Source organism: Portunus trituberculatus, chromosome 14 (assembly GCF_017591435.1).
Source record: "Portunus trituberculatus isolate SZX2019 chromosome 14, ASM1759143v1, whole genome shotgun sequence".
NCBI lineage: Eukaryota > Metazoa > Arthropoda > Malacostraca > Decapoda > Portunidae > Portunus > Portunus trituberculatus.
The window spans coordinates 19538536-19561228 of record NC_059268.1 but is presented as its reverse complement, the minus strand read 5'-3'; the positions used below and the strand labels follow the sequence as shown (position 1 = coordinate 19561228).

The window sequence follows — 22693 nt, the reverse complement described above, 5'->3', positions numbered from 1 at the left end:
TCCTGTAAATGTGTAAATGATGAAGGAAATTTCATTAAGTAAGATATGGGAGTCAACCATGGAGCAAAGGACTACTTTAAAAAAGGTTTAGAATCACTCCTACAATTACACAATCTTGACTAATCTAAAACTACTGCATTTACTTACCTTATACTCAAGTATCTTTATCACATTCATTTATTTACTTTTTTTACAATTTCCCAAGCTAATTTCTACCTCATTCTTATTGTAGATTTCCTTGCGATTTTCCTTTTTTGTCTAAAGTTTATATGTACAATACAGAAGCTAAGCTACATAAATAGAAACCTCACCTGAAAAGACAAATTAATAATATAGCTCACCTTGAGGTAAGCCATAGTGAGCAGAGGAAGGAGAGTGAAGGGCACTAAGTACAGGAGAGCAGGTTGTGCAGCCTTGAATACTTCTGATGACACAGTGGCTGTCAACAGGCCCAGGAAATAGCCAATCAAGGAGCAATGGAAGTAACTGAAAAGGAAAAACAACATCAATACACAAGTAAGATATTACAAATTCTAATAAGACCTAAAGGTAGAAATTAACACATATGTCATGAAAAGATAATCGGTTAAATATAAAATTCTCTTTATAATTTGAAGAATCTGAAGAACTATGCCAGAGAATGAACAGTGCAGAAGTTAGCATATTTTTGTCAATACATACAACAGCTATTCTTTCCTTCTCTCTCTCTCTCTCGACAGAGAGAGAGAGAGAGAGAGAGAGAGAGAGAGAGAGAGAGAGAGAGAGAGAGAGAGAGAGAGAGAGAGAGAGAGAGAGAGAGAGAGAGAGAATTACATTTATTTAAGATAATGTAAAATCAAATACCTTAAGAGATTTGGTCCTAAAATGAAGATAAGTGAGACAGCTGGACTTAAAATACTTAATGAAATAATGGCACAACAAAACAGAATATATATACTTTAAATTTCTACATATATCTGTAAATTGCCATTATTATCATATATTTTCTGGAAGTATCATAATATGGAAAGGATAATGTTCTCATATAACTAGGACAAGAATCAAATAAAAACAACAAAACAACCAACCTTATTTTGCCCAAATTAGAAGGTGGAGGTACTCCAGCCTCAGCAGAAAGAAGCTGAGCCTTCTTATAGGCATCGTATCGGAGGACAAAGCACAACAGAAGGCCCGGCATCACCTGTTTAAGACATAGATTTCTTTCATACAGCTAATGTTTTGATTAGTTTTGAAAAATCTAGCACCTTAATTTTAGACTACCTTATGTACCACGGTAACTTGTAATTATTATAAAGGAGTATTTTTAGATATAGACATATAAGAATTTATTGTTTTTTAAAGTTAAGTTAGGTTCGTGCTCATGTGTTACTACCCTGTACTTTCTCTTACTAATATACACTAACTTATTAAGCATCTTATTTTTCAAATAGTAAATAATGAATCAACTTACAATGTCACCCAAGCCCAGCATTGAGAAATGTCCATTGTTGTGCATGGAAGGGAAGACCAGTTTCCCAGGGAGGGAAAGCTTTGGAGCCTCACGACCCATACTACCCAAATGTAACTTGCGTGCCATGACTCCCACGGGGTTGTCTGCTGGCCGTGTGGCAACCTGTCATGACACAAGTATTAACATCAATAGTACATAATGTGTTGCATTCTTTATTGCAGCAGAGTGAGTGAATTAACAAGGCAAAAAAAATATAAAAGACTAATTCTTGATTATGAAATTAAATAAATGCAATTACTTTTCCCTTGAGAGAGAGAGAGAGAGAGAGAGAGAGAGAGAGAGAGAGAGAGAGAGAGAGAGAGAGAGAGAGAGAGAGAGAGAGAGAGAGAGAGAGAGAGAGAGAGAGCATGGACTTTCTTCCACCCGACAACTAAACTAGTGATGTTTCCTAAAGTACCCCTTACATGCACTTCTATCGTCAACACTTGAAGTATTCACTAAGCCTAATAAAACTGAGGGCAGTGTAAATTCACCTTGACCATGACATTAGCATTGAAGAGATATGATGAAAAGAAAACCCAAAACACATCATACACCAGCAGACCAGTTAGGAGCAGTGTCGATACTTTCAGGCTGGGTAGGCGCACAAATGCAATGAATGCCACACACAGACCCATTCCCATTGCTGCAAAAAGGAAAAGAAAATAAACATAGCATGCTTTCATGAGGAAAAAAGTGAGCTTCACATTATGCTTGTCACTCAAAACTCTAAAATAGTGATGATTAAAGAGAGACACACACACACACACCAAGAACACATTTGTTCAATGTCACAACCAAACTTTATTTGGCCAACAGATTGCTAAGGTGTAAATATGATAGAAATGAAGACATACAATTTAAATTGAGCAAGAGGAAAAATACAAAAATGATTACACTAATACAGTAAAGAATAATTAAACTTATATTTTGCAGTATTAAAACTTTGAAAGCTTTGGTAATCTCTGGTAGCACCATCACTCACCATCCATGAGAAGCCAATGACCAGTCATCACCCAGATGCAAACAATGGACACAGAGAGACAGAAAGCCATTATTTCTGCTCCAGTGAATCTCCCACACATTCCAAACGATATTCTGTGGGCAATAAATATTCTTAAGTCATATCTACATCCTGAAATTCTGAAAAAAATTGATATGAAAACCTTTATTTAGATCATATGCATATATGTAATTATAGTTAAAATTGTTTGTTTAAGATATCTAAACAGTATATTATAAGAACCTGATGACATCTAATGGAAATATGTACACTAATTCCTTTTTTAGTTGTGAGCTTCTGGTTTGCCATGTATTAATTTAATTACAAGGATGACACTTTTTGCTGAATAGGCAAGACAAAACACTCGTAAAACTCTCTCTCTCTCTCTCTTACATTCCCATGAATAAACTTAAAATTATAATTATCTTCCGTGTCTGTCAGGGCACAGAGGACAGACCCTGACTAACTATTCTTGCAAGTGTGTCAGATGTGCTACCAAAGCTGAATTTTTCCACATTAATAACTGATTTCCCTCTGCTACTCATAAAACTATACCTGTCCCCTTTCTTACAGAGTTGTTGATGGTTATACAGCAGTTTGGAATAATTACAAACCATACTTGAAAAAAGGATAATATGACTTCCATTTCTTGTTTTAATTCTGCACAAAACAGAGACGAAAGGAAAGGGTAAACATGAATTTGGAAGATTATATCATGTTTGAAGAGAAGTGGTGGTATGTCTGCAAGTGAAGCAGTATGTGTTTGATTGAGGCTGATGTGAAAACAACTAAGTTAAGATGGGAACTATACATCTTTGGGGATGTATATGGGCCTGGAAGTGAGGAACTTTCTGGAATGATGTTGGTGTATGTTCATAGTGTTGCTGGAGGATTAGAATATTTTCTCCAAAAGATCTACATATCAGGGATAATTCTGAAAATTTAATAACATTACTATATATGTGATTATTTCTAAAATGCTTACATTACCACACATAACAAATTACTTACTTTTTATTATCTGAGCAAGGGCGGCTGATGTACTGACACATTGGAAGCAGCAGGAAGGCCAGTGCTACTGTGGCTATAACTGGGAAGAAAATATAGATTCTTCCTTTGTTTCTCTCTACACTTGCACATAATTATTGCTATTTTGATAACTTTATTTGGCCTTGTAATATACTAGAAATACATAATTCAAAGAATAAGAGCCAAACAATAATGACTACCATGGTTATTAGATTCACATCATATTTTCATATTCAAAAGACACACAAAAAGTTGTATAATCCTGCACCTTGATAACAATTTATACATACTTGCAGTGCACACAGCAAACAACATCTGCATGGAGTCGAAGAAGAAGAACATGATAAGCAGGGACACGGAAGCCCCAAGAGGCAGACACAGTGCTTGCATAGTGTCCAGGGTTTGTACATCTGCAAAATATTATTAGAATGAAAAGTTGACACTGTATTTATATATGATGTTTTATGGACTTAGTAAAATAATCATGAAGGACAAAGCCCTACTCTACCAATACAGATATAGCTACATCAAAACAAAAAAACTATATGACTAGCATTCTACTTCATTTACAAAAAGAAAATTTACAGAGAAATTCCTTGCTTTGGTAAAAAAAAAAAAAAAAAAAAAAAAAAAACCTGTATATTTGTATGATAATCCATCATGGCAAATGAACATACAAGCTTACTGAAGAGAGACATTGCACTAGTATATATCATAAGTGTAATTTTCTTACAAAATACATACTAATCAAAATGACATTCTTAGAACACATCACTAAGCCTTAGAAAAAGCATAATACTAGTACCAATGATTTAAAGTGATTTAAAACTATGTATATTCTAAAAATTGAGAAAATCTATTATTAGGTACCCATAATATAGGGAGGGTCCACGTATGGATTTCAATAAAACTTAGTCAACATGGAAAAAGGAACTCCTAAATCTAACAAGAACAACAAAATCTTTTGATGGTAGAAATGAATTCATTGCACTTCTTACTATTGTCACTTGAAGAACCAGGTGTAGCTATTCCAAGTAGTTTATTTCTTTCTTTCTCTGATTCCCTTTCTCTTGCCTCTTGTTCCAGGTTAAGAGATCTGAAAGACAATAACAATGTTAACACTTTCTAATTCAATACTGACACATAAAACACAAGGAGGTTCATGGCTGTAATATTAAACACACAGGTACACATCACAGCATTAATGTAATATACCATTTCTTTGTGAGAAATGTGAGCATCAAAACATAATCTCGTTTAATGGTATACAGAAAATTTTGAGTATCAATTCTATAAACATATTGGAAAACTAATGGAATTAGAGCACTGCTCTATGTTGTACTTTAAGAATGATCATGTAGCTAGGGAAGTTTATGTAACACACAGTACTCACAAAAAAGTTTCCAGAATAATTAGAGAAAAAAATGAAAAGTATACACTTCTCATATCAGTTCTGTATTTTAAGTGTTCACCATATGTCTTCAAAACAATTTGAATACATCAAGGCATAGAGTTAGGTTTACTGTGGTTTTATCTAGGGCAATTCTGTGCACTCAGATGAACTTGATGCATTCAAGGACAAGACAAGGACAAGATGACTCATTTATCTCAGGGTATGCACACCTCCAGTTGAGAGCCAGTGTTGAAGTGTGACAATTATTAAGTAAACAGTTACACCGTGACCCACCTGAAACTGCCATACACGATGAGGAGGATGGAAATGAGAAAGGTGGAGACTCGGGAGGAGTCCACAATGGAGTATGCCCTGCAAGACAAGAAATCTGTGATTAGAAAAAAAAAAAAAAAAAAAAAAAAATCCTAAGATCTCAGCTGCATCCACCCATCCAATGTGAGGAGGAAGAGGAAAGAGGAAAGGGAAAGGTGTAGGTACAGCTCCCTTGATTCCATAGCCCTGGTGTTTTAACCATTTAGCCACTGTCAGCTTTACAAATGAATCTTACACAGCAATGTGGGGACACTGAAAAATGTCACACTGTCTTGCAAATTCCACGCAACACAGGGTGCCTTCTGTTTTCAAGTAAGTAGAGTCTGCTAACTACTACATATTGTACATCTATGCTTAGTCACGTATCTAACATCACCATCCAATAGACAACCTACCACCAAATCATTCGAAGCTCCAGACAAAGAAAATGACGTGTTCTGATGACCCACCACTTGGATGTCTTTATTTCCACACTTTTTCTATTACAATTTTTTTTTTTTTTTTTTGTGTGTGTGTGTGTGTGTGTGTGTGTGTGTGTGTGTGTGTGTGTGTGTGTGTGTGAGAGAGAGAGAGAGAGAGAGAGAGAGAGAGAGAGAGAGAGAGAGAGAGAGAGAGAGAGAGAGAGAGAGAGAGAGAGAGAGAGAGAGAGAGAGAGAGAGAGAGAGAGAGAGAGAGAGAGAGAGAGAGAGAGAGAGAGAGAGAGAGAGAGAGAGAGAGAGAGAGAGAGAGAGAGAGAAACAGCTGATAAAGATGCTCAACAAACTAAGATATGACAACCAGGTATATATTAGATACAAGATTGAGGATGCTGATAAACACAGTATCTCCTTAAAAATCTTGCTTGTTTTTTAGTGTGAAGTGAGGGACGGCACAGTGAAGTAAGTGGGTCAATAACACTGGCTATTGAGCACTCCCTATTTGCTACATATAAAGTACTAGTATCATGTTTCCACTATCTATGAATGGTGAAAATATTAAGGCACTCCAGGTTCTTTCTATTCATACATCTCATATACCATTAATACCTGTATGGAGTTGTACTGGCATAAAAATGTTGCTTTGCTATCTGAAAAAATATATTGGGATTGATATGGCGGATGTGAATGTTGAGTGACTTGAGTGAGAAGCAGCATATCTTTTTTATAGTACATGTATAAGACTTTCCATTCATGTTTTCTATTTTTTTTTCTCAAGATATGTGTTAATTTTTCTGGTTTCCTGTTTTCATCAATACATGTAAAAATTGTACTTATACGAAAAGAAAAGAAAAAATCAACAAAAAACATTACATATACAGCATTAAGAGGGAGGTATCGAGGCATTTGCTCCTTAATTTTGGCTGACGCTTTTCCTTTTTGTAGAGAGCCAGCACTTAAGTGGGCGTTTTTTTAATCTTTTCCTTTTTTTTTTTGCCCTTGGCTGGTCCTCTTCTCTACATAAAAAAAAAAAAAAAAAAAAAAATCAATCAATCAATAAAAATGCACGTACACATGGAGCAAATGAGAGCCAACACTCAAGTGGGCATTTTTTTTATCTTTTCCTTTTTTTTTTTGTCCTTGGCTGGTCCTCTTCCCTACATAAAAAAAAATAAATTAATAAAAATGCACGTACACATGGAGCAAATGTGGTGCAAGGACACACTGTGATAAAGCGACTTACTTCACATGATCGTACCAACTCAATAGAACCTGGAGATCTGTCCTGACCCAACTGTAAAGGAGGACTGAGTTGGTTCTTTCACTGCTAATGCCATTTACACCTTGAGTTGTATTTTTATGGCAATTATCTTGAGTCAAATTTCTAACATTATGTGTATTCTATGTAATAATGAAGGATGACTAAGGTTAGATAGAGATGGTCCATTATAATAAGGAAAAGGAAGAGGTGAGTGCTGATTAGTGAAATGATCAGTTTTAGGTGTGTGTGTGTGTGTGTGTGTGTGTGTGTGTGTGTGTGAGAGAGAGAGAGAGAGAGAGAGAGAGAGAGAGAGAGAGAGAGAGAGAGAGAGAGAGAGAGAGAGAGAGAGAGAGAGAGAGAGAGAATACATTACCTGAAGATTAGTTTAGCTACTCCTGAGAATAACACAATATCTTTACCACAACTATGTGCAATCAATCTCTCACGACAGTACTCCTGCAATGAAAAGTTTTGAAATCTGTACAACAATTTGCGGTGACTTGTGACAGAAGCGTAAAAGTTTCATTCAGTCGCAAGTGAAATAAACACAAACCGAATGATAAAATGTAACAAATCAGCACGAAACAAAGATAACTAACTTAAAGTGGTATTTTCACACACACACACACACACACACACACACACACACACACACACACACACACTCTCTCTCTCTCTCTCTCTGACAACTGACACACCCGTTCTGCCATGTGGTATAATTTGTACGCCCAAGTTTTGAACAATACAAGGACGACCCTGCTTACTTACGTCATGTCCATTGCTGGGTCGAGGATGCCGGGGAGGGAGGGAGGGAGGAGCGGGTGGTCGGGCTTGATTAGAGGTAGTCGAAGCGTGGCAGGAGACTGAAATGAGTCTTCGAGAGAGAGAGAGAGAGAGAGAGAGAGAGAGAGAGAGAGAGAGAGAGAGAGAGAGAGAGAGAGAGAGAGAGATGGATAGTGTGCGATGTAAGAGGAAGGAGCGGTAGAATCCAAGAGGCACCTCACCCGCCAACCACACGCACCTCCCTCCTACACTGTTTCTGTTTTCTATTCACGAGGGGAACAGAAAGGTCCAGTAAGCAGGTTAGTGTTGATGATCTGCTATCAGCGCCTTCCTACTGAGTCGGCAAAGTAACCGCACTTGGGCCACCACACACTGGGTGCTGTGAAGGGGCTGTTCACGGTGACTTCCACGCAGCCTCGGACACACTGGCGGCTCATGGGTGTTTGGTGCTTGGTGCTTGGTTCACTGTCACAACACGAGTATTTCCACCGTATTATTCGAAATTGGAGTCCATGGATGAGAGGTTTTCAGTGTATAAGAGGTGTATAAGTTACACCATCATACACATTATACATGCTGCGTTTCATGTGAGCGTCGATTGTTTGTTCAGGATTATCACAAGCTGAGATAAATAAAGAATCTGATCAGCCAAAGCCACAAGCGTGCATCCAGGAATCATCCAATACTGAGCCACGCTCCCGCTCACCGTGTCGTTTTAAGTATTTCGTGTGTTCGTTAACACACACACACACACACACACACACACAAAAAGCAGCAGGGGGGGACGACGGGAGAGTGTGTGTGTGTGTGTGTGTGTGTGTAAACACCTGTCACCCTGACCCCTTCCTACTCCCTCCTCTACTCCTTACACCGCGGTACTAAGTAACACATGGTGTGGTAAGCGTAAACGTTCTGTAGAATAACAAGAATAATTGAGGGAGGACGTATATAATTGGCTTACTATCTCTCTCTCTCTCTCTCTCTCTGTGTGTGTGTGTGTGTGTGTGTGTGTGTGTGTGTGTGTGTATCCGATGTTGGACAAAGGAAACCTCCAATTTTATCTAACAGTAAGAGACGTCATAATGACAATCTCTTGGGACAGTCACCTGCAAACTGTTCCATTTCATCTCATCTGTTCAGCTTTGTTCTAAGTACCTCATACATTTATCTAGAACTCCAGTCATGTCTACGTAAGTCATTGTCATTTTCTGGACACACACACACACACACACACACACACACACACACACACACACACACACACACACACACACACACAAAGCAACTGGCAATAGTGTGAATCATTCAATACACAAGTGGCGTACAAGTCACAGGTGAGCACTGTACACGAGACAGGTAACCTAGGCCAACACGTGTTCTACCCTCTATTCTCGCTTCATAATTATGTTAATACTACTTGTTCTCGACTCTCCATACTATTATCTAATACTTCCCTGCCTTTCTTTCTTCTCCAAGTCTCTGCCGGGACATGGGAATGGTCACACAATTCAAGGGTAAGAAAGGAACCGAGTGAAAGCTATTGGTTCGGCCGCTACTGACCTAATGTTACAGTTCACTTAGTTTGTCACCCGGCAGGTCCTCTATGACTGGCTGGGCCTGCTAAAATACATAATAATAAATAAATAAATAAATAAGCTCTCCTTGACGTGTTGCAAACATGACTGACCAGACGGGGTGGCGACACTGCAAGGCCCATGTCTGCTGTCAGATCTTTCTTGATGGATCGCATGAAGAAGAAACTCTTTGGGTTTGCAAAAGAAAATACCAAGGTTGATGAGGAGGACTGGTGCAAGGTGCTGTTCGGCCACTGATTTAGGTGAGACAAGTATATAAAGGCTAGCAGAGGCCATGGCTGAACAAATATAGCACATTGAGTATGGCGTGTACGTGTTGGAGTTTAGTGATGCTGACAGTCTCACAAATGTAAACGCCTACCCATATATTGAAAGTATCACATCACGCATCCATCTTGATCATGACACTAGAACGATATCTGCAATTAATTTATCCATTTACTTCTGCAGACAAGCGCACGAATGCCACTTCTATGCATGCAGGCTTGATAGATCACATGCAGTGCTATGGGCCTAAGATTTTCAAGGACTCAAGGTGAAGAAGCAGACACTTTTCAATAAGTCACGTTCACTCACTGGAAACTGTTTGCACTTTGAGAATCTGAGCACAGCATTCCAGAAAACGTCAGTGAAAGCCAGCAAGAAGGTCGTGGGGATGATGCTCAAGGGTATAAACAGGTCCGAGAGAGAGAGAGAGAGAGAGAGAGAGAGAGAGAGAGAGAGAGAGAGAGAGAGAGAGAGAGAGCCAATCCCATACCAGCTAAGTGCATAACACCTTGTCCCTCACACCCTTGCCACACCATTGAGGACACACAGTGGAATTCTAACAAGGTCTCCCCAACAAAGACGTCCTTGTGTTCATTATATACTTACAACACTAAAGACCGTCCTCTGAAACAATTCTGTGCCGCAGCTTTACGACATTCAAAGGCTCTATAAGGCTCTAATTAAAGTTACTTGGGATTGTTTCATGTTTTCACGGTTCCAGTACCAGATAAACGCAATTAAAATGATACTAAGAGGAGAAATGTTCATGGGAATTCGGCTAATCAACTCTGTGATCTTGGAAAATCGTTAGGATGAGAGATAAATTTTGCCTCATAATCTCAAATACTTCTGCCCTTCATCTCCACGATTTCAAAAGGCTTTATTTAAGTTGACACGAGTTTTTAAGGGAGCTTTTACGGTTCTAGAGGCAGAGTGACTCGATTTCTACGTTACTGACCGGATAAACACTCTTGAAAACCCCGCTAATCATCTCTGTGGCCTTGAAAATTAGTCGTGGTGAGAGAGCGAAACGTTTCTGAATACCGGCCAAAGAGCTACTGAATTCACCCACAAGTTTCCTCCACGCTAACTCAAAATAGACCCCGATGAACGCTGTCTTGTACTGTCACTACAACATAAACAACATAACACTAAAAATGATCCTCGGGTTTCGTTCTAAGGGCCATGAAATTTTGAAGGTTGAGTTTCCCCCTTTTCCCTTCCAGTTTCTTAAGGTTGAGAGAGAGAGAGAGAGAGAGAGAGAGAGAGAGAGAGAGAGAGAGAGAGAGAGAAACAATCCCACCTCGTTCCTTCACCCATTTGTCAAATTATACAACATGTGCCATTATTTTCATGTTCTGCATTGGCAAGTGTGTGTGTGTGAGTGTGTGTGTTTGACAGTTCCCTCTTGAAACAGTCCTAGCCATAATAATAATAATAATAATAATAATAATAATAATAATAATAATAATAATATGCACTGTAGACTTGTGTTCCCGTCCCGCCGACCACGTGCGCAGGTGTAGCCTCCAGGTGAAGGGAAGCGGAAAGGGAGCGATTTAAAAAGAGATAGACAAGAGATGGTGCGTGGGATAGTGTCTGTGGCGTGTGTGTGTGTGTGTGTGTGTGTGTTTGAAGTCAATATACGTTCACTGATCTTAGAGAGACAATTCTAGTGGTCATTTCGTACAACATATAGGTGTGTATCTCTCAGTATTCAGTACAACACACACACACACACACACACACACACACACACACACACACACACACACACACACACACACACACACACACACACACACACTAATTCTTTGGCATGTTTTATGGAGATTGGAATTCCAGTGGGCATTTTTTTTTCTAATATATTTCTTTTTGCCCTTTCTCTCTCTCTCTCTCTCTCTCTCTCTCTCTCTCTCTCTTTTGCATATCCGTTTTGCATCAGTTCTCTCCCCTCCCTCCACCTGGCGGCCACACCTGCACAAGTGTTCGTAAGCAGCCGGGGAGCAGGTTCTGTTTGCTTTGTTTAGAACACGTGTGGCTGGCTGAGCGAGACGGGGAGGCACCAACTGGAGGGCGGAGAGTGTACTGTCCGGGTGCGGGAGTAGTTAGTGCTATTCTCATACTAAATGAAAAGATATTGACGGATAGAATGATAATATCGCTTAAAGGTATTCTCACTGCCAATGTACAGTCATGACAAGATCATAATAAATAACTAAATACCTGACACAGCATAACACAAGCTGTCGTATGATTTTTTTCAGGTGTTTTCTTGTGAACAATATTTTTTTCCCTCTCTATCAAGGCGTCATATAACTGCGATGGAGCGGAACCCTCGCATTTTTATTTATTCATTTTTCAATCAGTCTACAACATTATTTCTGTGTGTGTCGCGCCCAATTTCGTCAGCAATGCCACTCGCCCTCTCTTTCCTTCTCCAAGCCCTCCATCAGACAACAGCACACAGTCGCATCGTTGCTGTAATAATCATTGAATGTATGTCGACTTAGTGTCCAGTTCAGGCGTTTAATTTAGGTCCATTACAACACTGTCGTCTTTTGGTTGAAAAGTGGTTACCTTCATCGTTACAAGTGGTTGTAACACGTCAATTGACTGTAATGAATTGTGTGTGTGTGTGTGTGTGTGTGTGTGTGTGTAAGAGAGAGAGAGAGATCACAAAACACCGGCTTGCGAACACTATCATCTCAGTTTTGGAGAGCGCGTGAGTTGCAGATAATGCCTCGTTTAATAATAGAAAATGAGTAACACCGATATTCAACGAAGGAAAAAAAGAATCGGACAAATATTCGTAATTCTTATGGTGATATTTACTTGTGCCTGTCTACACAGATAAATCAAAGAGAGGTGAAAATTCTGAGAAAGCTACGTATATCAAGCAACTATTTAACTACTTAACCCCTTTACGTACCATGACGCGTTTCCATATTCATTCTGCTTCCTATTTGGTGATTCTATACAGCTTCAGAAACTCGAGGGAATGATTAAAACAGTGACGACTTTGGTTATTAATCTTCTGACCTCCATAGACCCGCCGTAATGCCAATAAAATGGTCTAATCGTACACAAATCTCAAGGTAAACATGTGTCCCAGTATTGTTAAAGCTTGGAATATCGAGACATCAAATCAACTCACAAGAAAAACGAGACCAAAAACAAAGGCACCATATGGACAATAATAAAACTGGGCAGGTGATAATAGAGATGACCGGAGTGTATGGTTAAAGTAAACACACACACTTCTCAAACGTTGCCTAAGTGCACGCCAAGAAACAGGAGGCAAAGTGGCGGGGATAGGACGCAAGATGGTGTGATGACTGTCGGTTTTGTGAACACACTTAGCAAAGATTAGCATGGTGGCGTGAGTCGTGAAAACCTTAGAGATTTCTGCTGACCAATGAACTTGTGACGGCTGGCCATGACTGTGTGTGTGTGTGTGTGTGTGTGTGTGTGTGTGTGTGTGTGTGTGTGTGTGTGTGTGTGTGTGTGTGTGATAACATTACAACACACACACACACACACACACACACACACACACACAAAATGGGCAATCCTCTTAATGTGTGGGCCCTGTTCAGCTAGCAGTAAATATGTACGGGATGTAACTCGAGGGGTTGTGGCCTCGCTTTCCCGGTGTGTGGAGTGTGTGTTGTGGTCTCATTCCTATCCGAAGATCGGTCTATGAGCTCTGAGCTCGCTCCGTAATGGGGAAGACTGGCTGGGTGACCAGCAGGCGACCGAGGAGGTGAATTACACACACACACACACACACACTGGGAAAATACATTATACAAAATACATTTATTGGTTACACATTCAAGCCATCTCACCAATATTTTTTAGTCTCGCTATCCCCTCCTCTCTCTCTCTCTCTCTCTCTCTGCTTGTGAGTTCTCTTAGCATAGCGCCCTGAGGTTGACATTCAGTTACTATATTATCTGTTCGCTGAGTGACTTATAAACTATCTTATCTGTTTCCCTTTCCCTTTTTTAACACTTTTTTTAACACTTTTTATTACTACATCTATTTTAATTCCCCGGTTAGGTATATAGTTTTTGTATTCTTTCTATGCCTACCTTCACTTGTAGATACACTCACAGGAACGCCATCAATTGTAAATATAAATATCTAATAGTCATTGAGGTATTCTTTATTTACTCTTGTCCTGATGGCAGCCACTTCACAACTCAAGCTTTTTAAAAATTCTATGTATCCACGTGAACGGTTTAGCAGAAATTGTACCCCCTCTGTCAGATCCATTTCTCCACTGGCATATTCCTGTCGACCTTTTGTACTATCAGCATAATATAGCGACATTGATTTCTTGCCAGATGCCTCACTGTGTTTCCATAACCGCTCAGTAATGTTAAGAGTTAAAGGCATTTGAACGGTCTAACATACGTAAACATATAATCCATCGATCTATATTGCTATTCACACCCACCCACCCACCCACACATTCATCATATCAATAAACAATCACCAAGCAGAACACATCAACAATCCAGGAAAAAACAAGCACGGACTAGACTCGCAACTGGGGAAAAAAAACAAACAAACGCAATAAAGGGAGGGAAAAAAACTCCGACATCGAGGCCAGAGAGCACAACACACCCAGATCAAACTTCCTGAAACAACTTCCTGAAATGACTACAATAATAAGGGTTTTCTTGAGGCCACGTGACGACGCTAACGATGATGATGATGAGGACTAAGAGTAGGAAGTGTTGCTACAATGAAGGGAGGAGCGAAGTGCAGTGCAGCCACAAGCCTTCAGACAGGTCTTGCCACACCGTTGCTGCGGCCTTCAACACACACACACACACACACACACACACACACACACACACACACACACACACACTGCTGCTGCTGCTTCTTGCTGGAATACACTACAATGATTCCCTACTCTGTGTTAAGTACCCTGCTATTACTGGATGTTGGGACCGTTAATTATTCTCTCTCTCTCTCTCTCTCTCTCTCTCTCTCTCTCTCTCAAAGGCAAACACGGGTTATATATATACGTAGGTACCATGAGGAAAGGAAAGGAAAGGAAAATGGAAAAAAAAGTGAAACGTTGCTGTGGGTGTTACTTGATTGGCACTATCACTAGTACCACCACCACCACCACTACTTCTACTACCACCACCACCATCTCGATTCAATCTGTGTTAGCTTTACTGATAGAAAAGGAAAAGAATATCTGTTGCCTGTTAAGATAAGATGAGAGAGAGAGAGAGAGAGAGAGAGAGAGAGAGAGAGAGAGAGAGAGAGAGAGAGAGAGAGAGAGAGAGAGAGAGAGAGAGAGAGAGAGAGAGAGAGAGAGAGAGAGAGAGAGATTCATGTTTAGTGAAAGTTTGAAACGATACAAGATTACTGTTACCCACTCTCCCTCTTCCCGCAACGCGAGAGAGAGAGAGAGAGAGAGAGAGAGAGAGAGAGAGAGAGAGAGAGAGAGAAATTCAACACTATCTCAGGAGAACCAGTAGGCAGAATAATAATAATAATAATAATAATAATAATAATAATAATAATAATAAGAAGAAGAAGAAGAAGTGGTGGTGGTGGTGGTGGTGGTGGTGGCGGCGTGTGCGAAGGAAGCAAGTACATACAAGTCTAAACAGTGACTAAGGAAGTGCTTGGGAGGAAGTCAACGCCCTCCTATACATACACACTGCTATTCTCTCTCTCTCTCTCTCTCTCTCTCTCTCTCTCTCTCTCTCTCTCTCTCTTTCTCTCTGTAACTCCCTTCCTTTCCTTCTCTTGTTCTCTTCGTCCATTGTCTTTATTTTTTAACTTAATTTTGCTTTTCTTTCAAGTTTTTCCATATCTCGTTGTTTCATTCCTTCTTTGTCTTCTTCCACGTAATTCTTCTCCTACATTCCTGCTTCCCTTTCACTCTCTCGGTTTGATCTTCCTTTTCGTTTCCTCCTTCCTCCCTTTCCCTTTCTCATAAGTTGCTTTCCTCTCTTTCCTTGCTCTGTTTCTCTTCCTCCTGTTCAGTGCATTATTTTCTGGTTTTCTGTCTGTCTGTCTGTCAATATGTTTGCCTGTCTATGTCTGTCCGTCTGTCAATATGTTTGTCTATCTATCTGTCTGTCTGTCTGTCAATATCTCTCTCTCTCTCTCTCTCTCTCTCTCTCTCTCTCTCTCTCTGTCACGAACGAAGATTTTCAAACTCAGCATTTACATAGACAACTTTTCATGTCACTCAGTTTTCAGATGCAGTTTCTAATTTGTGCGAACCAAGCAGGATTGTTATCATCATCATCATCATCATCATCATCATCATCATCACCACAGACCCTTCCTAATACATATAAAATCGTTTAGTCACACCCAAAAAATCAAGGTAAAAATGCGTCTCAATACTGAAGTTGATGGCCATTAATCTTTTCGACCTCCACAGACCCTTCTAAGCATACAAAACCGCCTAAACATACTGCACAGTCAAAGTAAAAATGCGTCTCAATATTGAAAAATGTTAATAGACTTCAAATTTCAGGTCACTCAGTTTTCAGATGCAGTTTCTAATTTGTGCGAACCAAGCAGGATTGTTATTAATGTTTGTAGCTTCAAAGGTCTCCAATTTGTTGTCACAGGTGTGAATAAATCTCAAATGACCCGTTAATGTTACCTATCCACCGAGAGAGAGAGAGAGAGAGAGAGAGAGAGAGAGAGAGAGAGTGAGTGAGTGAGTGAGTGAGTGAGTGAGTGAGTGTGTGTGTGTGTGTGTGTGTGTGTGTGTGTGTGTGTGTGTGTGTGTGTGTGTGTGTGTGTGTGTGTGTGTGTGTGTGTGTGTGTGCGTGCGCGCGCGCGCGACCACTGCACATACCTGTCTGTAGGCTATACGCGAGAACAGAAGAGACAAACATGACACAGAAACTCAAGGGCGTGATCCAGATTTGGCAAGTTGGACGGTGGGAAGAAAGGAAACAAAGTCCTCTCGGGTGGAAGGAAGGGAGGGAGAGGTATGGCGGTCACCCACAGGGGGAGGGGGGATATCACCATTCTTTCACACATGGTCTATCATCACCAATAGTTGTAGTGACAGCAACAGTAGCAGCCCAAGGTCCAAGCCATACAAAGACCAGTGAAGCAACAACAAAGGCTCACGTCATCAATATAGGCGACACACACACACACACACACACACACACACACACACACACACACACACACACACAGCAGTAGAAGGTGGTGGTGGTGGTGGTGATGATGGGAGGAGGAGGAGGAGGAGGAGGAGGAGGAGGAGGAGGAGGAGAAGAAGAAGAAGAAGAAGAAGAAGAAGAAGAAGAAGAAGAAGAAGAAGAAGAAAAGGAGGAGGAGAAGGAGAAGGAGAAGGAGGAGGAGAAGGAGAAGGAGGAGGAGGAGGAGGAGGAGGAGAAGGAGGTTGAGGAGGACGAGGTGGTGGTGGAGGAGAAAGACGACAACGACGATTAACACCATATATAGAAAACAACAAAACCATTCCTGCACCCACAAGAATACTGAGTAACGCCAACCAACTCTCAACATTTCCAAGACAGCGCTGGACATGCGACTTATAACCTTCAACGGAGAAGTTCAAACGGAAACTAACCATTTTTTCTACCTCACTCAACACACTGCTTTAGAATCCATCGCCTCGTGTTCCTTCCATCCCCGACCAGAGACAAGCAGCACAGGAACTTTACCCCTTCAGTACTGGGACACATTTTTACCATGAGTTTTGGGTATGTTTAGACTATTTTACTGACATTAGGAAGGGTCTATCTATAGAGGTCAGAAGATTAATAGCCACAGTCCCTTGAGTTTTGAATACGATTAGACTATTTCACTGACATTAGGAAGGGTCTATGGAGGTCAAAAGATTACTAGTCACAGTCTTCGCTATTATAATCCCTACATAAGATTCTGAAGCTGTATAAGTCACCAAAATAGTAAGCAGAATGAATATGAAAACGTGTCATGGTACTGGAGGGGTTCAAGACACCAAGATGCAAACTGTATAGGAGATTATGTAATTAAGGCTACAAAAGGAGGATGCAGACAACTATATTCCTGGCACCACCACCACCACGTCTATCCAGTATGGTTTAATATTTTCAGTATAGCAATCCCTGGAGACGTCTATGTAATTACAGCTACGGAAGGATACACACAAACAGATCCCTTTCATCCCTTGCACCACCACCACCACCACCACCTCCTCTGCGCAGTGTGGTTTGTTATATCTGATCGCCGGAAATTCAAACTTGCCTCACCGGAAGACTTCAACGTTAAGTAAGGAAACGTGACCTCTGAATGTACAGTATTTTGGGTTAGTTGGGTTAGTATGTATGTGGTCATGTCTTACTTAGTTTTGTTTTGTTACGTTAGAACATATCTGCTCATGTTTAAATCTAGTTTGGGTCACGTTACTAGTGTTTTTTTTTTACTCATTTATTTATTTTTCTTAATGTTATGGCCTACAGCGCCTGTAGATAACTTGAAGAGTGTGGGAAGCGCTGTTCTGTTTCCATCCATTAGAGTAGGTTTGGTTACGTTGGTTTAGGCTGGATCTGGTCACATTCAATTTAGTTTCCATCATGTTTTAAGTCGTGAGGTTTATGTTGGTCTAAGCTGAATCTGGTCACGTTCAGTTCAGTTTGCATAATTTTTTAAGTCAAGTGAGGTTTATGCTGGTTTAGGCTGGCCCTGGTCACGTTAATTCAGTTTGCATCATGTTAGGTAAGTCTGGATTTGTTTCGGTTGTCATGACTGAAACTTCACTTGGAACCCACATAAGTTTAGCTGAGGTCAGGAACACTGCGTTACAACAGGTGGGTAGGTCAGATTTGGCTAGGTTAGGTTAGGTTAGGTCAGGTTGTCGGTTGTCATGACTGAAACTTCACTTGGAATCCACATAAGTTTGGCTGAGGTCAGGAGCACTGCGTCACAACAACACAATACAATACACGGTGTGAAAAATAAGGCCAAGACACGAATAACAAATAAACACGATGAAAAAACCCAAGTCTCTTTAACCATATTTACTCCAGAAGGTGACTACAAAATGCCCTATAGCAAGCTAACCTACTATGACCTCACACCACCACCAGCGCCACCACAGATTCCCACGCTACGAGAACGAAGACGCCCTCCTCTCAACCCACGATCCAGCCGCCACCTTCACCACCACCATCACCATCACCTATCACGGCCGCACGAGAACCCTTGACCTCGATGACCAGGCGTCCCCCAACTACGTCACAGCCGACACTTGCTGAACAACACGCCTCCCTGACTGTTTGCTTGCCTACCTGTCTCTCTCAATGCCTACCTGTCTGTTTACTCACGTGATCTTGCTTCCCATACAATGCCACTCTTGTCTCCTAACCTTCTTTCCCAATACGTCACTCAGTAATATGTAGTGATAAATATTAATTGTGTGACCAGTATTAAAATCTGTCTTAATGTCTGTCTCTGTCTCTCTCTCTCTCTCTCTCTCTCTCACACACACACACACACACACACACACACACACACCAAAGTAGGAGGTAAGATGTACAGCAATAGACCAAAAAACAAACAGGAAGAAGGCGGTGATGAAACACGAGAATTCAAAGGAGGTGAGAGAAAGAGAGAGGTGTGGGGAGAACAGGGGTGGAGAGGCAAGGGACGCAGCGGGCACCACACACACACACACACACCTTGCCACCGTCCTTGCCCCACTTCCCTCCTCCTCACCCCGCCCATCATCACCGCTTCCTCAATAACCCACCACAAGGTAACCATAGCACCGTGAGTTTTAGTGATTTATTAGACACCAAATTTTAGCGCACCGCGGGGAATGGAGACGGAGGCATTTCTTTCCCACATAATAGAGTTGAGCGTTGTAGACACGGATTGCTTTCCTTTCGACACAAGTTACGGCACGTTTATACAGAGCAGAGGGACAAGCTTTAGGCACCTACACTTAATTACGTAAAATAAATATTGTAAAAGGAGAGAACCGCGTTTAATTTCTTTCCCAATCAGAGAGAGAGAGAGAGAGAGAGAGAGAGAGAGAGAGAGAGAGAGAGAGAGAGAGAGAGAGAGAGAGAGAGAGAGAGAGAGAGAGAGAGAGAGAGAGAGAGAGAGGTGGTCATCATATGGTCACGGGCAAATGTAAAGACTCTCCTATCTTAGCCAGCCGCTCCTGAACTCTCCAATAAGCCGGTGTCAAAGACTAGTTTGCTTGTATTATAATGTCAAAGGAGTACTGAGGTGAGCAGTGGGCAACCCATCACACCGCGCCCACATCCACCTCTCTCCCCTTGCCTTGCCTCGCCTCGCCTCCATGCAGTCTTCCCTCAGTGACACGCTGTCCCAATATCGTGTTACATACGGTACACATTGTTCATGCATTACTGTCACTTGCACAGCTGAGGCACTGAATCATGGGCCGGAGTCGGTGCTGAGGCCTGAACTGATGGAGATGTAGCGGTGTCATGTGCGACTCGAGTAACGATGTAGTGTTACTCAGTATAATGAAGCTGTTTTCAGTTGATGGAAATTTATGCATTTTCCATCCACACACTCAACTTTCTCTACTGAGTCACCAGTGATCTCTATATCCCTTCAAAAGTTTAATCCATCTATTTCATGAGGAATAAATCTCTATAAATGACCTAAAATAAAATAACTTCTGAACGAAACTAGATTTTCATAAGTGTTGCGATGCTGTAATGATTTGTCCTGGTTTTCATTCCAGCTTAGTGAGAAGCCTAGTGTAAGCAGCTTTCCCCGTGTCCACCTGCGTTCGCTAGTCCTCGCTGGTCTTTCTCCACAAAGCAGTCACCCACCTCTAACATTAACCACAGTGCAGTCCTTCCACCTCCTCCTGTGCCTGCCTCGCTTCCTATGTTCAATCTCATAATTCTTGTCTTATGTGCCCGTACTACTCTAATCTCTGGTGTTTCTCAGCATCCTTCCTCACTCCAACCATTATTGTTACTAGCATCCATTTCAGCATCTCAGCCACGTCTTCTGTTCACACGCCTTCACAGCCCACGCCTCGGCACCATACTCCATTGCTGCTGGTCTTAACTCATACATTTTTCCTTTTCTCTCTCACTTTTTCATTCGATTTCTCTCTACCCCAGCCTGGACTCGGTGACTGATTCCAACAAGGTCGTGGTCTGCCGTAACTGTAACACTGGACCCCAAACGCTTGTACCTTCTTAATCAATGGTCATCTCCCTGTCTAACCTCCATACTTCCTCGTTCCCTTCGCGTCTGTTGATGGCCTCTAATCTTGTATTTATTAAGACTAAATATATATTTCTTTCCGGGGAACGTTTTGACTCCCTACCCTATCCTACCCCACCCCACCCTCTCTCTCTCTCTCTCTCTTTATACCATGTGGGCTTTTCACGGGAATTTATGGGTTAAAGGGGATACTTTTTGGGGTTCCTCCTATCTCAAAGCCCACAAGCTACGAAACCGTTTCTCTGAGTGAGGAAGCCCAACCTACACTCCGACCGTGGACAGGATTCGAACCCGTGCGCTTAGAGACCCCTCGGACCCCAAAGCACGCATGGTTCTCTCTCTCTCTCTCTCTCTCTCTCTCTCTCTCTCTCTCTCGTACTACTACACAACTCTTCACAATAACAATACCACCTTTTTTTTTCAATGGAATCGAGGAGATTTAACATGCTTCACTTGCACGTAATCTACAAGAGTGGAAGCTCGTGCAATGAACATGAAAGGCAAGTCATGTACGTGTGTATCTCTTCAGTAATAGAGGCACGTAATATCAAGAGACACGGTAGAGTAATAACAGCAACACGCGTGAAGTATTGTGTCACTAAGAACCATGAACACACACACACACACACACACACACACACACACACACACACACACACACACATTGACGATTTACCAATGTGACAACTTTCCTTCCTGCAGTCACGTGAGCTAAGGCAGACTATGCAACGCTAGCAGTACAATTAATGACTAAAAAAAGGTCCCGCCTAGACTCTGGCCAGCCGCACTCAATGACACAAAGCCGCGGGGAGACCTATAATGGTGCTCTCAAGGCTCAAGACAAGGCTGGGTCAGGGAGTGGATAGATAGGATGCGGTCTACCAGTACAACCAATCGCCCTATGTACGTTGTCTCCCTTTACATGTTTTAAATGAGCTACCTGTGGCTTTTTTATGTACGCTAAAATAATCACACTAAGTAATTTCATGCCAGATAAAATGTTTGAAATGTTTTCCTGAAGTGTGATCCTCTCTTTCCCTCTCTTTTTCCTTCTATTTTGATAGAGAGAGAGAGAGAGAGAGAGAGAGAGAGAGAGAGAGAGAGAGAGAGAGAGAGAGAGAGAGAAACTCGTAAGGAAGAGGGAAAGTTGTTGTTGTGTTCGAAGAAAACCCGACGTATCCATTAGGTCTCACCGCGCCTCCTTGGAGACCAATTTTTACGTTACCTTCACCTGCACAACCACGACCCCGCCCCCTCCACACACACACACACACACACACACACACACACACACACACACACACACACACTAATCAACCTAACACGCAGGTTTTCACTTTTCGTTAACCAAGTAGAAAATGTTCCCACACTTTCCTTAACCACTTTGGGAAAGGAGAGGAAAAGAATAAGTGGATAAAAAGGCAGTGGAAGGCTCAGAGAGAGAGAGAGAGAGAGAGAGAGAGAGAGAGAGAGAGAGAGAGAGAGAGAGAGAGAGAAACATTAGAGACGCACGAATGTAACAATGGCGTGAGCTGCTGTCTGCGGGATGGAGTCACACGTGCCGCGAAACCGTGACAGAAAGGCAGTCAGTGGAAGTGAAACCAGTCTAGGGGCTAAAGTGACAGCCCAGCCCGTGGCAACACTGCAGCGTCTGAGCTTTCACTCTGTGGTGGTGCTCATCGCCCTCACATTGAATCCGAGTCATTTTGATCGAGAAGAGGTGTGTTTAATTGATGTTCTAAGCTGGGTAACGTTGAACAGTATAGCATACGCACGCCAGTCTCGCTTTAACTGTACTTGAGCAACACAATGTCATATTATCGAGGCTTTTCTTTTCAACCAGTTCACTTTCTCCTCCCACTCTCTCTTAATCGCTGGGTTTCTCAGGA

At 41.5% G+C, this 22693-nt stretch overlaps 1 protein-coding gene across 4 annotated transcripts in view; it reads right to left on the bottom strand.

Moving 5' to 3' along the window:
* The window catches only part of LOC123503577 (signal peptide peptidase-like 3), a 36009-nt gene that overhangs the window by 5729 nt on the left and 7587 nt on the right, over positions 1-22693 (bottom strand). For 3 of the 4 annotated variants that reach the window (XM_045253466.1, XM_045253467.1, XM_045253469.1), the window contains 9 exons: positions 5209-5286; positions 4520-4617; positions 3812-3931; positions 3504-3582; positions 2475-2587; positions 1984-2135; positions 1451-1612; positions 1068-1180; positions 342-486 (listed from right to left, as the gene is read on the bottom strand). In XM_045253466.1, the coding sequence (XP_045109401.1) occupies positions 342-486; positions 1068-1180; positions 1451-1612; positions 1984-2135; positions 2475-2587; positions 3504-3582; positions 3812-3931; positions 4520-4617; positions 5209-5286 (1060 nt within the window). Of the gene's footprint in view, positions 1-341; positions 487-1067; positions 1181-1450; positions 1613-1983; positions 2136-2474; positions 2588-3503; positions 3583-3811; positions 3932-4519; positions 4618-5208; positions 5287-7692; positions 8330-22693 lie in introns of all 4 variants that reach the window. The other variant, XM_045253468.1, reaches the window with a different exon arrangement.